The sequence below is a fragment of the Apis mellifera genome, linkage group LG12 (assembly GCF_003254395.2).
Source record: "Apis mellifera strain DH4 linkage group LG12, Amel_HAv3.1, whole genome shotgun sequence".
Lineage (NCBI taxonomy): Eukaryota > Metazoa > Arthropoda > Insecta > Hymenoptera > Apidae > Apis > Apis mellifera.
The window spans coordinates 9,008,995-9,026,769 of record NC_037649.1 but is presented as its reverse complement, the minus strand read 5'-3'; the positions used below and the strand labels follow the sequence as shown (position 1 = coordinate 9,026,769).

Sequence of the window (17,775 nt, the reverse complement as noted above, 5' to 3'; positions counted from 1 at the left end):
CATTCCTGCTCCAATTAATTAAGAAACTGCGCCGTGACGTATCTTAAATCGTTTATCGTTCGCCGATTATGTACAGAATTTTTTATCTATATTTACTTTTGGTTTTTCTTTTTCTTTTTTTTTTCCCCTCCCTTCTTTCTCGTTCTTTATTCTCGGTAAATTCGAGATTGCGTATTTCAATTGAGTTTATTAACGCGCAATGGAATTCATAAATTGTTACTTGCCTAAATTGAGCTAAATATAGTAATCAGAATTATTAATACTTAAAACATCCTAATTGGATGCGATTAGAGATTTTATTCGAGCCTTTATGAAGCCCCTGTTGTACTTCCATTAAGAGTTCAGCACCGCTACCGAGATTTAGTTTAAACTGTATAATATACTCGTTTAAAGTATAACAAGATGCTTTTAACTCGTAATAGCGTACAATTTTAATTAAATCACTAAAATTATGCTTATATCGCTATTTTGTTTTTACCCATTTCGATTTTCCCCCGTCTCTCGTTCCACTTCTCTCGAATTAAATTGCAAGTTGAGAAACAAACGCATTCATGTTTCAATTTCACACGTCCCTCCTCTCCAATCCCTTTATTTCCCTTCGAATAAAATAACATATTCGATTCATAATCGCCACATTTCCAACTCGTGCGTGTCTCTTTTCGTGCGTGTTCTCTTTTCATTCGGGATGAAATGGAGGATAAAAAATTATTCCGCGCCAAATGAAAAAACCGCAATGAATTTCATCCGCGTTTCCAATTTTTTTTCTTTTTTTTTCCCCTCGTGCGTCCCTCGTTTCAACCTTTTCGTTTCTCTCTCGAATCGAATGGAAAGTCCGTGCATGGGGGCCGCATAATGGAGCATATCTACTTCAGTGTGTCTGCATATATTTAACCTCTCCAAGGGAAATACAGGGATATTAAATTGCAGCGTTTAACCATCGCGTGGTTACTTATTTGCAAGTCTAACGATCGCCACTACAGTCCTCTCTGTATTACCGCTTATACGCTATAATCCTCGACAGACGTTTGTCTTTTTTTTTTTTTCTTCTTCTTTCCCTTTCTTCTCACGTTATATAAATGTTTGTCCACGAATATAGCCTTAAATGTATCGCTTATCTTAACACCGCGTTTACACTTCCTCCCACTTTTTCCTCCCTCTTTTCGAATCGATTCCCCCGCGCCTTGTTTCTCTTCGTTCCCATTGAAAATTGTTCTTCCAAGAAGATAAGAAATTATTTACGATCATTTTCGATAATCTATAAAAATAGAACGTGATTAAAAAACGTTATCATTGTAGGATTTTTGTTTCTTCTTGTATAATGTACGATTTGTAATTTCAATTAGGATAGCTTGTTCGACTGGTTGAGAAAAATCCATAGTTTCGTAAAGAAGAGAGAAAAACCTTTTTAAGCAGTTTTTAAGCAGTTTCTCATTGTTAATCGATCGATGGGTCGAGATACCGAAAGTCGGCCATAGTTTTATATTACAATAGGTGTACCTTCTGTGTCTGTCAGGTTCAGGTAACGTTCAACAAACTTTTCATAATGGAGGTACTGTTCGCATCGTGAGACGTTCCTAGGGTGAACGATCGTCTTTCAATGGTTGCACCTTCCATTCCGTCGTAGTTTTTGTTTCAACTTTCGAGCAAGAAAAAAAAAGCAATAAAATTCGTAAGAAAATCCTACACGAATTTTTGACCTGATATTTTTCAAAAATTCATCCATCATTTGGCTACATCGAAAAGAAGAGAAGAGAAAGGAGAGCGATGATATTTTTCTAACGAAATGCTCGCGCGAGAAAACTCGAGCCACGAATATCTGGCAATATTTCTAAGTCTAGCAAACGTACGACGCGTCATAAACTTGAATAAACTTGCGTCGAATGGGCAGTTCGGCCGTGAACTACACCTTGTTCGTCGCTATTTAGAACCTCCACTTTCGCCTTTTCGAAGGAAAGGGAGCGACAACACCGTTCGTGTCAAAAGATTAACCAACAGAGATAAACGGTAACTCGCGTGGCTACTTTGCACGTCGGTGAAACCGCCACCGTGAAAAATATAACCAAGTCTCTTTCTTCTTTTCTTTCCGTACTTGTTTCCTTTTCTTGTTCGTACGCTATGTATCTTCATTATATTTCCTTAAGAATTATAAAATCGGTGAATACTTCTTTCGAAAAAATTTTTCGAATAGAAAAATCGTGCGCGGTTCCAGCAAAAGGGAACACGTTTTATGAATAATTTCAACGATTCTTTCGAAGTTTTAAATGTTTTTAAATAAATGAAAGATTCTGTGGATAATAACTGTAATATATCCTTAGTGTTAGTGGATTATCTCTGAAAATCATTTTAATACTCTCCAACGGATAGTATCTCGTCTTATTTTCGTTACCTGTTGTTGCCAGGTAACCAGGTAATGGATCTTCCTTTTTCCATACCTTCTCTTAGTCTATGCTTATTTACGTTTCACTGAACAAAAATTCTCGTTATAATTTTCCAGCTGGAATATTTGAAATCGGTTGGAAAATCGCTGGTGTTTTTAAAAATGATTAACGAAATATAGGAAATGTCAATTTTCAAACTGTAGAAACGTTAGAGAACGTTCGTTTTAATCGAGATTAAAAGCAGAAATTGAAAAATAAGGATTGAAGAAAAAATTAAATACGATAAGAATATTCTTAACGTTTCAAAAATTCTCGTTAACCGAGTCTCGTACATTATTATTACCATTTAATTATCATCACTGTCATTCAATTTATTAGTCAACTCGTATATACTTTATTCCCTTCCTTCTCCATCCCCCTCCCTCCCAATAAAACCATCACTCCAATCCTACGGAAAAATTCTGAAAACCTTTAATCTCCCCTTACCTGGTGCCCGTCCACCGAGGGATTTTAATTACGTTGGAGTTACGGTCAGGTAGCACGGCCTCGAAACGCGTTCAGGTAGTAGTAGTGTAGTAGTAGTAGTAGTCGTGCCGTCGAAGGGAAGCATCGTCGATCGACGACGTCAGTGTTCCGAGAAACGCAGAGCGGTGAGCTCACGGTCCTAGGACAAGTTTCGAAAAATCGCTCGTAAAAGTCGAGCAGTTTGGGGAAAAAAAAAAATAATAATCAAAATGATCGAAACGAGAGTGAGTGATTTACTTTTCCGCGTGTTTGTACGTATACGTATATCGTTATGGGCCGCTGGTCCCGCTGAACTTTATTTACAACGTGATTAGATTGTTAGAAACTCGAAGGCGAGAAAAGGATTGCGCAAAAGCGCGTGAATTATTAATTTTCGACACTCGTATTCGTAGATATAGAAAGGTTTCTCGAGTATGTTGTGCGAAATTTTCGAAGGGGTTAAAATTGATTAGAAATTCAAGTTTCAAGGTTCGGTGGAAAACTTTCTTTTGCGTGTCCTATTGATTATGAATTTTTTAAATTCATTCTTTTTCCTTTCGCGTATGAGTATCGAATGAGTATTGTTTGAAAATTTTTTCTCAAATCTCTCTTCGTTTTTCTCGAAATTATGGCCGGGGGGGAAAAAAGATTCGCGAAGAAAGTAAGGATAATATGAAGTCTCGAAAGGGGTCACGGAGTGATTCAGATGGAATTGCCGGTTGCCCAAAACTCTTGACGAGCTCTAGCGGTCGTTGATTAACGGTTGTGGCTTTTCTCGGCCTTTTGTTACGGAATTGCACCACCACGTGTGTGTGTGTATTCTTGGCTTTCTCTTTTGCCATCTTTTTCGTTTATTTATTTATTTTTTTTTTTTTTTAGGAGTTTCTAATAGATGCCGAATAACGCACAGAAGTTAGGCACATCGCACTAATCATTGTGCGAAATTCCAGCGAAGCTCGATAATTGTGAATTTGCTCTTTCAATCGTGTTTTATTTTTTTATTATCGTGAATAGCGTTCTTGTTAAATGTTACACAATTTTTCTCCCAGTATCGATATTTCGTCCTCTTAGGTTATTTTTCGATTGGGCGAATCGAATTTTTTTGACAATTTTTAATTAAAATTCGATAAATTTTTCAAAGAGGTGAGTTCCTTTGATATTTATTTATCGATGGATGCGTAGTTTAATTTTGCGGATTATTTTTTATTTTTTTTTTTTTAGGTTTTATTTTGGATAATAAAAATTTTCAATTCGAGAAAGCGTAGTATCTTTTCCATTCTATTTTATTTTTAAAACGAGAAGGTTAAAGCTAAGATTATGACGTATTATCTATTTCTCTTTTTCTCTTCAAATTTATCTGAACAAGATAAATCATGAGTAAAGAAGTTGTTATTGAATCAACATTTTCTAATGTTTGTTTCATTCCGCGTTTTATTTTATCTGCGATTGAAAATGGTAAGAAAAAAAAAAATGTAATCGTATTAGATTAGTCACGTTGTTATCGTACAGTAATTTGTCCTCTAGTACTTTGTTCGCTTTGTAGAATTCTTCTGCGTTAAAATAAAGTGGAAATACGAAAAAAAGTTCCGATTATTTTATACGTTCATTTCTTATCAAAAATTTATATTCGACTTATCTATTAGAAAAAATGGAATCTAATAGGTTGTCAACATTAAAAATTATTGAAATTAATAACATATATATCATTAAAATTATTTGTAAAAATTATTCCAAATTTCACTCCAATTCAAATAACTAATAATTCGCTCGAATTACAGCTCTAACTTTTTCTTTTATTCGATATTTTATTATCCGAGACAATGGAGGCGTGCTGTTTTTATTTATTTATTTATTATTTTTTTTTTTTTCGAATCTAGATCGTAGAAAGTTGATGAATTCAATGAAAATTGTGTGGTCTTTCGTAAGCTACGTTTAGCTATCTAAACGAGATGTAACGATTACCATCGAGATATTTCTCCGTTACGCCTTTCACTCTGCTTTTTGGCCAGCAATTAAATTAACCCTTTAATAAACTTTATCGTAATTTTTATCGTTCTATTCCATCTAAAATTTTACCACACGAGATACTCGATATAAAAACATCGCTCCAAGTATCCTTAAATTATTAATCAACGTTCAGAGGAGCATTAAAAGATTATCACGAAAGATGAAGAAAGAAACGAATTACAGAACCTTCGCAATGCAAAGGATATTCAAAATTGATTGGAAAGAGAGAAAAGAAAAGAGAAATAACTCTTTGAAACGGATAACTCTGAAGAAACGCGCGTGGAAATCTACTTGGAATGTCGGATTAACGCATGCGTTTAATTGATACGACGACAATAAGGTAGAAGGAGGTGTATCCAGGAGGTTAGTCCCATAAATCACAGGTTTCTAAATTTAGTCGAACCGCGGTGAAATCGGCCATTAATCTTGCATTTATTCGTACGGTACACACGCGTTTCTTCTTTATATATACACCGTATCACTCGCGTCCATCGAACGTCTTTTCGTTAGTCACGTTGTGTCGCGATGCACGCCGTTGCCGCGCATCTTTTTGTCTTCGACAGTCGGTCGATTCGAGCCGTGATTTCGATACGATTCGAAACGGATCGATCGAAGCATCATTTGCGCTGTTGAAACGAGGATAATGGAAATCGATTAGCATTCGTGATTTCCACTTGAGAGAGAAAGAGAGAATTTTCTTTTTTTTCGATTCAACGCGCGACGTCGACAGAAATTTCTGCTCGTTCCAGCAAAATTCGAAGCCTGTTTAAATTTTCAAGGGAATGAGTGTAAAAGCAGGAAACGACGTTTTATTCACAGAAAACTCGTAGTTGGAACGGCGCCAGAGTAAAATTAGTCGAAAAATTGTGCTTTGTGGACATTCTCCTTCCACAACATTCTCCGATTTTTGCTCCTCGCCCTCGAAAAGCAGACGCTTCAACTCCCGACAAATCCTACGATTTCATCCTCGACGATTCCGTTTCCCAATTTCGACGAAAGTTCGATTCGAAATCTGAAAAAGAAACAATGAATTGGACCGGATTGAAAGTGGCGTCAAAAGTGGCCGGCTCTCTAAACGCTGGATTCCGAATTTGAAAGGAAAGGAAGGCTTCGCGTGACAAAACGTGCAATTCGAAACGTACGCGTCTGGATGGCGAAGCCAGTGGGGGGGAGGCGTGGTGGCGGCCGATCCCGAGAGAGAGATAATCAGATGAAACGATTCGGCCGTTTCTGTTGCAGAACTTGGTGCCTTACAGCTGCAGTAGCGACAGCGACGAGGAGCCAGTCACGAAGCAGCCTCGACTCAGCCGCAGACATTCACGGGGTTCTGGAAGGGAATCCCCGGGTCAGTCGGCCCGTTCGACTCGCTCGAAACGCCACAGAGCCACGAGATCGCGATACTACGAGGATCAAGCCGCGAGCAGAGCGGACCTCTCCGATACGGACGCCTTTTCCGAGAATCGATCGATCGGCGATGGATCCTATTTCGAGGTTCGTGCACGAAAATCATTTATCACTGCCTTTTCGTCTCTTTTCTTTTTCTTTCTGCTCCTTCTTCTCCTCTTCTTCATCCTCCTCCTCTTCTTCTTCTTCTTCTTCTTCTTCTCGCAGCTGGGTTACTTACCTGGGTCGTTGGTAGGTAACGAAGTGGTCGTGGAACCGGTATGGCAACGTTTCCCAAACTGTTCCTCCAAAGAACAATGGAGCACGCGTCGTTGGGAGGAAGTTTGCTTGATTAGCGTGCAACTGCTTTGACGATTGACGCGCGCGTGTGTTGTGCGTGTACACTTGTGGGATAACGTTAACGAGGATGGATTCGTGGATTGGTTGGATGGATTCGTCGTCGAGAACATTTTTCGAGACTCGTAGTTGAAATAAGTTGGTGCTATTCTCTTTGTGACGTTTCTCAGTGATTAATTTACATTCCATTGGGAATAATTCTTTTTTTTTTTTCCCCTTTCTTTTTCTCTCTCTCTCGAGGTTTCTCGAGTGTTTCAGTTGGAGCGAATTTTGATTTATCGAAAGGAGTAATCGCGTTAAGCGAGTCGAGATATAAATTCCTTTTTCGACGTGGTTTCGCAAGAATATGTACGAGTCAGTTTGGAAGACTGTTTGCCGTTATTCGAGGATGCTCGACACCTGACTGCGCGAGTGAACTTGATCCTTATTAGTTAACGGCCATTGTTTCGTTTCGACCACCGTTTTGCATTCCTCGTGCATGCGTTATATCGTTGGATCGAACGAAATCGAGAGCACGTTTCATCCATCTTTATTAACTCTGTGACTCAGACTTTTCTCGCTAAATATTTCTGTCTTCTTCGGTGTACTTTGACTCTTTTAAATATGGTGAATAATTTCAAAATTATCGTGCATTATTTATCATCGTCTCGAAAATGAAAGAGAAAACTTTGGTAAAACTTTCGTTCTTCGATGCTATTCCCTTTCGAGAATATTTCGAACGATCGAAATCAAGAGAGAAAATTAAATAATAATCCTAATTGGCTGGAAAGATGCAACAGTATCGAACTTTCGTTTTCCACGTCATTTTCCCTTGCCAAGTCGCTTTCTAAACTCTTGAAAATTCGTTCTGTATATCGAAACTACGAAACATCCCTATCCCGAACAATCTACCTATCATCTCGTGCAAATGATCGTTATTATAACGTCCATTGTGTCTTTCCAGAGTGAACAAAAGTGATCCCTCGACTTCGATACCATGCGTTCACCTTTCAATATTCCCGCAACTCTTTGTCTTTGTCTCTTTGTCACTTCTTTTTCTTTCTTTCTTTTTTCTTAATTTTCATACCGATATTGTTATTCGCCATTGTTATACATCGAGTAAATGAAAAACGATCATTTACTCGACTTGTTGCGGAACAAAGTGAAATTCAACAAAATTCAATTCAAACAAAATTCTCCAAATGGAATTTAATTTTCGATCGAATTAAGAGGAAAAAATTCGTCTCGAAAGGGTTAAGGGGAAAGTTGCGGCGTGAAATCGAATTGGACGAAAACGAGGTTGTTCCCTCGCCCGTCGTCGATAGCATCAACAGTGCATCAACAGCGTACACGTGCGTTACCAGTGTGAATGATCTATCGTATATCACGATGTATATATATAACAGTAACAACAACAACAACAATTACAACGTGATTATTATGCGTGCGTGGCGCGGAACGCGCGCGGTTCCACGACGTTCATTTCGTTTCATCTCTTTGTTCGTAGGTGAAATTGATTTATAAGACGTTGAATTAATCCCTCGAGAGTGGATCCACGTTCGAATTATCGTTCCCCTTTGTCGAAAGTTATCCTTTTCAGATTTGTCGAAATTTTTATGGACGATTATCTTCTATAATTATCTTCTTTTTATTATTATCGATCATTTCTCTACTCGAAATTAATTTTTTTTTTTTATTCATTTACCGACAACTATATCATCTCTTTGTTGCTAATTTGTTGAATGAAATTGATTTACGAGTTTTTCTTTTTTTCTCTCTCTCGTTTTCGTTCGAGTTACATCAATTAAACTTTCGATTCGAAACTGAAACGATTCGTCTCTTTTTAACTGGGGCTTTTGATTGACAAAATGTCTGACACGAAAACTGACTTCCGTTATTATTGAAATCTCTGAACGAGCGGATGAAAGTATACGCGAAGACGTTTTGCAGAATACGCGAAAGAATTTTTTTTTTATTCCAGTTTCTGTTTCCCTTTCTTTTTTTTTTTTGTTCGTTGGAGTAAGCTCGAAAATTTTTCTCCTTCGAAGCGCGTTGCTCTGCTCGAGCGGAATGAGAACTCGACGGGAGAAAGTGCACGAGGAGCCTTTTACCTTTTGAAATATTCACCAGGCGAAAATAAAATAAAAATTGAAATTGACGCGTAATTACGCGTACGTGACATCGGAGGAACGTGCTTGCATTGTGTCGACCCTTCTTGAGCCTGGTCTCAAGCGAATACGCGAATACCAAAACCCACTCACGTATTTTATCTTTTCGTTTTCCTCAATCGTCCGAACGAGGCTCGATCAATTAGAACCCTTATTTTTAAGTGTCATTCGAAAGAAAAGAAAAAAAAAATCGTATTTTCGATATCTCGAGATAAAATTTCAACCAAGATATATCTATCGATCGATTATCTAAGACAGATTCGATTCATCGTAAAAAATAACTCGATTTCTGTACTCGAAAAGATGCGCTCGAAAATATAGCGAGTGATAATGTTGGCCGGTTTACTTTTCTTACTTCGCCCGGATCGATCGAAAACCGCCTTTCCTTCACTTTGCCGTGTACGAAATATAAAAATCGAAGCGAACGAAAGCGCGTTACGAACGAATCGATCGAGGCAAAACACCTCGAAGCGTGAAATTTCCACGGTTGCATCACGCTTGTTGCCGATTTTATGCAGCACGAGAGAGAATCCGTTTTGTCGGGCAACAAATAATAACTACTAAGCGGAATGGCGTTCGCATACTTGGAAAGAAATCCGGCGAACGAGCCACGCTTTTAAACTCGTGAATCGTACACGTTTCATTTTCTTATTGCATTATTACATTTCGAGAGAAAAAAATTTGACAATTGCCGCTCGAACGTAGTTCCGCGAACGCGCGTACACGTTGCTACGCGATATTTTACGCGCAGTATCGTAGTCAATTAGCGGGTTGATCGATAATTAACTTCTTATCTTGTGGAAAATAATCGTGATAATCTGTGAGCGCGCGCGGCAACCGCAACCATCAGTCGCAGAGCAGCGATGGTACGAGCCACTCGATGATAGCCGCATTCGAAACGAACGAACCAACGCACGCACGCACGCACTCGTCGCGTGTTGCGCAAACGACCACGAGTTTCTATTTCCATTTCAACTATTTCCTCTTCCTCTTTTTGAAAGAAGAAAAAAAAAAGAAACTTATTATCCGATTGTTCGAGAAAGGCGAATTGAAAAGGATCGGCGGAGGTGGGGAATGAATTGTTGACGATTGCAGGATGAACTGTGCCAGTTGTGTGTGATGGACATAAAGTCCGGCGAGGGAGCGGAGAATCCCCAAGAAATTAATCGAATCTCGTGCGCGTCGGTGGACCAGGCCGAAGAGGGTGACATCGAGGAGGACGCGGTTACGGAGGACGAGGAATACGATATGCCACCTATACCGGACACCGTCCCGTTGACGAATTCGACGGCCATCGTGGAGAGTTGCGATCAGATCGACGGCCAATCCGGGAACGTGGAACAGTCGAACGGCAATTTAACCGCTAACGAGCCGGTTAAACGTCGAAGAACGACCGAGGAGGTCGCATCTTTTAACACGTAAGACTCTCTCCTTATCGGCGTTTTATCACGTGCTTTGTTTGGATAATATATCCACCTGACAATAGTTTCAATAGTTTCGCGCTATTAGGATCTCGTTCGATCGACTTATCGTTTTATCGTCTGCTCGATACTTGTGAATTTTGCCAAAGTTGCAGAGATATTCACATTGCTATACTCGAAGAAACCTTTTTTTCAGGGCGAAATTTTAATCTTTATCTCACGAAGAAACGATTATTTCTAATTTCTGCTACGTTTGTTCGAAAGGAAACGCCTTTCTAGCTCTTCTCCAATCCGCAATTTGACCGTTTCGTTTATTAGATCGGACAGAAAATCGAAGAATTACGCGACCTTTTACTTCTGCCACCTGGACACCGACTCCGAGCAGAACGAAGAGGCGGGGATCGTGGTCGAGGACTCGTCCGAGGAGGAGTGGACGTACACGTCGTCGCGCGCCAACAACAACGTAACGAGCGAGCAACGTAAAACGAACGTGTTGGTGCGTCTCGACTTCGGCGAGGGCGAGAGCCCCGAGCCCCGGCCAACCGTGGACATCGCGAAAACGAGCGAAATGAAGCCTGTCAAAGAGACGTGCAAACACGTCTCGGAGGGTGTCGACGAGACTTCAAACGAAACCGACGCGTCCTCCCAGCGGGAGAAGGACAGCGACGACGAAACGAGAAACGACAAGACGAGGATACAGAGGCTTATCAAGGAGGTGGAGAAATTGGTCGGGGAGGAGAGGCGAAACGGGGCCCCGAGGACCTTCTCTCAACTCATTCTCGACGACAAGGGTAGCAGTATCACGAATAATCACAGGGCCAAGTACGCGAGAATCAAGGAATGGTTGAAATTGAACAACGTACGGGGCCACGAGGGGCGATCCACGTTGCAGGTAAGGCCGTTTTCTTTCCTCTCCCACTTTTTCTTCCGAAATCTTCGTTCCTCTTTCGATCGAGTCACCTTCTCCTCCGCCTCTGCTGCCCAACGTACGAACCGTAATTATTCCAACCAACGTGCGCGCCATTCGTGTAACGAGATCTGGAGGAGGGGGCGATTATAACGTTTCGTAACAATGGCAATGAACGCGAATTACAGCCGTTGGATAGCTGCGATGCGAGCGGCGAGTACACGACGGAAGATTCCGACGTGGAGAGGCAGTCGGTCTCGTCCGAGGATCTGCAGAGCAGCGTGGCCACGTATCGAAGATTCGAGGGAGCGCTAGGCTGCACGTCCGTGTCGCAGGAGATATTCGACGACCCGGAGAGGACACCGGTGAACGAGGGCCACCCGATGCTGATGGACGCGGCCACGCCGAAGGTAGTGATGCGCACCAAGCAGAAGACGAACGGGCCCAGGCCGTGGAGCGTCTCCTGCATCTCGCAGATCGGCAACAATTCCAATTTGAATCAGACCAACGACCCGATCTCCCAGTTCTCCATCAGCGAGACGGCGCTGCATCAGCTAATCGCCACTCCGCCGACCAAGTCCGTGTCCCTCGATGCGACGTGAGTCCAATCATCTTTTTTTTAACCTTTCTCTCTTTTTCTTCCGTTTCAAATTCTTTCGCGATAATCCTTGATTGCAAGAGCTTTCGTAAAAAAGAACAAAAAATAAGAATCATTTCGTTTCGATCGACGCGCATTATTCAAATCCATCGCGTGCCGGCAACCTTCCAATTGCCTCCTCTCTCTCTTTCTCTCTCTCTCTCCCTCGGATATCTCAACTCAGTCGTGTTTAAATTACAGAGGATCACGGAAATCGTTCAACAATTCAACGTCCACGTTGCTCGAGGAATCGATCATTTGCCACGACGGCCGCATGGTTCGAAACAGCTCGTTGCGGAGGAAGAAGAGCAGGTTGCGCAAGAAGAATCTGGTAAGATCTCGTCTCGTTTCCTCCTCGAATTAGATCGCGCAATGGATCGATCCGTTTTGACCAATTTGCAAATTGTCGGTTCAGGGTCGCAAGAGCGACTCCAGCTTGGAAGGTGTGAACGGCGCGAATCATTCGGCGGGAAGCGACGGGAGCTCGTCGAACCAGCAACGATCACCCCGAAAGGTGAGCGGGAATCGCGCGATGCGCACTATTTCGAGAGACTGTCACGGCCGTTTGACCACCCTCGTGAAATCCGGCTCGTTCTCCGGGTGCACCGCCCACCAGCAACTCTCCGCCGAGAGGACGATCGTCAGCGACCCGACACCGCCGTTCAGGTTACCCTGCTGCACTTCGGTGGCTTCCACGTCCGAGACGGAGGGCGAGGAGCAACGTAATCGCGCGCGCGGCTGCTTCCCCTTCGACGACAATCTGTTCGACACCGTGCTCAACAACAAGGAGCTGTGCAATCAGCAGCTGAATATGGATAGCGATATCGAGATGAACAGTCTTGGGAACAACTCGTTCTCCGAGCAAGCTTGGGATAATTATCAGGTAATTATCTTTCTCTCCTTTTCCATTTTTCTTTTTAAGAAAGTAACAGTTGACATGTTACGGTACGGTTGTTATTGTCGTAACTCTCTTCTTCCGTGGAAGAGATTGTTATTAATCTTTTTCTGAGGATCGATCGACTCGAAATATCGACGTAGATTGCACGTTTTATTCTTAATCGTTGTGTCTTTTCGATAGGAGAAATATATGAGCGAGCCGTACAGCGAAGCACCGGATATAGAAACGGCAAGAAGATTGTTGGACTTTGGGGACGATTATCGAAACTTTCTTGATAGTCAGTCCGATTGTGCCTCCAGTATGAGCGCAATAGCCGCTAGTTCTCCACTGCCCAGAAGTCGTATGCATCATGTACGTTCCATTCTATTATTCCTTCTTGATCAAGTGTCCATATTTTTTCTGTGACACTGCATCTGCTATATCTTTGCACACGGATTCCCCTTATCTTATATAAAGACACACGAATCGGTACTTGGTACCGCATATGGATCAATATTTGTACAATCAAAATAGATATGGGTATCTATCATGGTGATATTACGTGAAAAATAGAAATAGAATGTCAATTTGTATTATCACAACACCGAGTTTGTTCGTGCTTTGCGTTTTATTAGCGAGATCGATTAATTTAATGCGATTTTGTCCTTTTAATCTTTCAATTATTAATGCTTACAAATTTTTTTTTTTTTCGACAACGATTTCACATGGCGTTTTATAAAAAAAGAATAAATTGATTTTTGTATTGCTGTAGGATGAGTGTAATTCTACCGCAGTAAATAAAAGTTTAATTTTAATTTGTTCAACGATAAAGTCACTTTGATATTTACAATAAATTCATTTCTACCTCGCTACTTCAAGTCGAATTATTACCTTGCTCTAGATTTTCTAACTATATATATATATATAAATATTTTTTTCTTTTTTTTTTTTCATTTTTGCACGCACTATTCGAAACGAGTTGAATTATTCATGAGTTTCTTTTCTTTTCATCTCAAGAATATAATTCAAACGTAATGATTATTGGTTAGCACTTTCTAGTCCATTCGCGCATAATATTATCTTGAAATGAAATTTTCTTTCACGCAACGCATTTCTCCGTTTGAATCTCTCTCTCTCTCTCTCTCTCTTTCTCTCTTTCTCTCTCGTCTTTTATCAAGCCTTCTTTGAGATGAACGCGTCTCTGCGATGATGATCTCTTAACGAGGATAAACGAAGTAATTACTGACACAGTCGCTGCCAGAGATGTCTCGTGGACGGTATTTGGAGCAAGATTTTGACGACAAATATTCCGATGAATTACGCTTGTATCGAATAAAATTTTATATATTTATTCTCGCCCAATTTTTAGTTATTTTTCTATGTATAAAAATGTATTCGCAGTATATTTATTATCAAATAAATATAAGTATTTAACATTTAACATTTATTGTTATTGATAAAAGAAAAAAATACAACTATTTTAGAACAATTTTAACTAGATTTTTTTTATATATATATATATATATTAGACGTCGATTTTCATGTATGATACACATATTGCGTAGCTAGGATCGTTTCTATGTACAATGAAATTAATTCTTATCTTGATCAATAAATCAGATAGCTGCGATAACTGTGCGTAAAAGAAATTTTAACCTTTCGAGCCGACGAAAATTTAATTTCCTAGCTCGATTTCAATGTCTTTTACACGCTGTCTTTTGTGAACCGTAACAACCGTAATTATTATCCTATTCCTTTTAAAAATCTTTTAACAACGGTTGAAAGAATCGACATAGAAACGATCTCAAAGTAAAATTAACCTCGTAAATGTACGTTGACTTGTGCAAAGATAAGTAATTAATGTATTTGATTGATTGTACAAAAGTTGAGATACAACGAGAAATTAAGAAAATTTGAAATTTGTTTACAGGAAATAACGGATACGACGGAAGATAGCGATAGCGACGTAGACGATATCCGGAACATAGTGGAGAAATCGCAAAGTCAATTGTCACTAGCCGAGAATTTGTTCTCGAGGTCGAACAACGGCTCGATGCCAGAAGATTTCGTACGTATATTATCAAAGGTGTTGTACTTGATGCAAAAGTTGTACAGAGTGTGCGAAAATTTACTAAAAAATATAAAAATGTTCCTCTCACGCTTTTATCATAAGATTATGGACGGCATGCGTTCGTATTGTACGCATGCACGGTTGCATGGTCTATTTTCTAGTATGTTTAGCGTGCGTTCTGTAATGCGTCTACAAAAATTACGATTATATTTCCTGCTTATGGGCTTCTCTTTGCTTTTTACGCTTCCATTTTAAATTTATAATATATTGTACGGCGTTCGTGCTTATTATATATAAGTTTTTAAAAACGTAATTAATTAATAGCGAAGAAATATTTCTATGATCGCTTGTGTATCTAAAAAACTATCTGTATTCTGTCTCTTCTGTATCTTCTTCTTCTTCTTCTTCTTCTTTTTCTTTTTTTAACGCTGATTTTTAAATAATTTCACTTGACAATTTATTTCTAAAGATTATTGTTCCTATGCTTAATATAATGTATAATAAGTAATTTCTATATTTCTATATTTGAAACGTTTGATGTGGTAGTAACGTAGAATAGGATAATTGAATATATATTTTTCTTTTAATAACTATTATTCATGAACTATTATTCATAGATTATACACTCATACACGCACGTACATGCGCACACACACATATAGATATATATGTTGTAAAAATAAATTATTTTTATTAAAGGAAATTATTTTAATAACAAACAGATTTTCTTTTTCTATTTATGTTTTATTTGTGTTCGTTCACCTGATTTACCTTTTTTTTTTCTTTGTTTAATACATTCTTTCATCGTTATCATTTATTCGTATAAAAAACGATATTACGAATAAAAAAAAAAATAAAAACATCAAGGAAATTACGTTTGTTCGAATCGCGAAATAATCGTGATTTTTTTCGATACAAACAGATCCAAGTTTTGTATAACAATATTTATTTGCACGTTCCATTATCCTATGCTTATCCCATCGCTTTTGCAATGTACAAATGATGGTGTTAAATATTCAAGCCAATATTTATGCCTTTACTTCCATGTTGTTCCTTACAAGGATTACGAGTTTTGTGAGAACCGTTTCTGAATGCAGATTTATTACAAGGTACAGTTGCAGTATTTAAGGCTTTCTATTCTTGAAATCTATTTATAATTTAATTCTATTACAAATTCTATTACATATGTATATATATATTCTTTCGCATCTTCTATCCTGCTTTCACACGCTTCGGTAAATGTTAATCGAAATGATCGATAATTGTCGTTCAATTTTTCCAAAGATTTTAAGATTTCTTATTAAATCTCGGTTTAACGGTGATGGAGATTGAATAAGCGAGGTTCAATTCAAGATGAATTTTTTTTCGGATTGATGCAAGTTTTTTTTATGTTGTAGACGGAACTCGAGTGCACGTGTAGAGAAAATCTGCGGTGTCTGCACACGTTGTTAGAGTCTGTCAGCAATTCGTTCCGAAGCGAAAAATACGTCAAGCAAATCCGTGGTGAGTACAACAACAATAAAATTGACCGCCGATCATTTCCTATCTCGCTGTCGTATATGGCCGCTGTACTAGTTACTGCTCTCAGCGGACTTGTGTTTTTGCTTCTCTCTTAATTCTTTTTTTTTTTTTTTTTTTTTTTTTTTACCATACCAACTGCGACACTTTTGGAATTTAATATTTCCATGAATGGAATGGAGAGGAGAGGAGTGGATATATATTCTTCTTCGTTCGAACAACATGTGAAAATATTTCTCTGTCGATTGAACTTTTTAAAATATTTATACAATTTATATAACGACGCATTCGCAGTATTCAAATACGATCGAATGTGCAATTATTTAAAACATTTATACATAACGTCTGTCTATGAACGAAACTTGAAAGTTTTTTTTTATTTTGGAAGATTATCCGCAAAATTATTATAATTACAAGAATGATGGTTGACCGAGAGAAAAATCCGGTGGATTTTAATTTCTTTGAACAACTTTTTTAAAATTGCCTCGAGTTAATATAACATCGTTCGATTAAATATTTATTCGCGTACAAATAATTTTGTAAGTCATTCGCAAAGACTGATATACGAGTATTAGTATTTTACGAATGTGCATTTTTACTTTTCGACGTATTATATACTCGAAAAATGTATCGTGCCTGATAAGTGTATGCATTTGAAACGATGTTAATTAATGATGATATCATCGTAAGTGTATAATCGATTGTGATTTTTGTATTTAATTATTATAGAATGAAAATTGTAAAAAAAAAAAAAAGAACAAAAGCACAAAAAATATTAAGAGAATCAAATCATTTGTAACATAATGTATCTAATATATTTGAATTATATACGTGATACGTTTGCTCAAATGTATATACGGAAAATGAAATCAATCGCGATCTCGAATCAGTCAGAAATGAGTACAATTCAATTTTGCGTACAAAAGCAATGTGTATGCTACAATAATATTTTTTATAACTTCGACACAAGTACAAATGCATGTGTAAATTTGCCTGAACTATGATTATATTTGCATGCTAAATCGTTTTTTTTTTTTTTTTTTTTTGCACATTTGATATCTGTTTCGATCCAGCTTTATGAATGATTATTCGTAAATTTAAATAGCGTAATTTAAAGCGTATTTTTTTTTGTCTCTGAGACATATGGAAGGCAGTATTTAAATATTTAATTTATAAAGGTGCTTAAGTAATGTGAATTTTTTTTCTTTTTTTTTTCTTTCTTTCTTTTTTTTTTTTTTTTTTTTCTTTGCAAGAAAATGACTATTATTACCATTACCTTGTTCGAAAGAAAAGAGAAAAAAATCGTAATTTATTCAAAAGAAAAGGAAATATTGCCGGAAGAAACGCAAGTTGTACGCAATTTCCTTTAGCAACGTGAATATAATTTTTCCTAACGTCGTTTATATAATTTAATTTTTAATTAACATTATCTTTCTTATTAATTTTTTCCTTTCTTATTTTGCAACGAATACAGTTGCGAGTGTAAACGAATCATTGGAGTATTTTCACCTTTTGATTACAACTTTTGTATACCGTTCATATTGTAATCATTATATAATAAACACTGC

At 38.2% G+C, this 17,775-nt stretch overlaps 1 protein-coding gene across 1 annotated transcript in view; it reads left to right on the top strand.

The window, feature by feature from the left end:
- The window catches only part of LOC726709, a 231,047-nt gene that overhangs the window by 54,519 nt on the left and 158,753 nt on the right, over window positions 1-17,775 (top strand). The window contains 9 exon segments of the mRNA XM_026444488.1: window positions 6,129-6,380; window positions 9,872-10,194; window positions 10,516-11,089; window positions 11,293-11,702; window positions 11,943-12,072; window positions 12,157-12,624; window positions 12,820-12,990; window positions 14,549-14,686; window positions 16,087-16,192. Of these exon segments, the coding sequence (XP_026300273.1) occupies window positions 6,129-6,380; window positions 9,872-10,194; window positions 10,516-11,089; window positions 11,293-11,702; window positions 11,943-12,072; window positions 12,157-12,624; window positions 12,820-12,990; window positions 14,549-14,686; window positions 16,087-16,192 (2,572 nt within the window).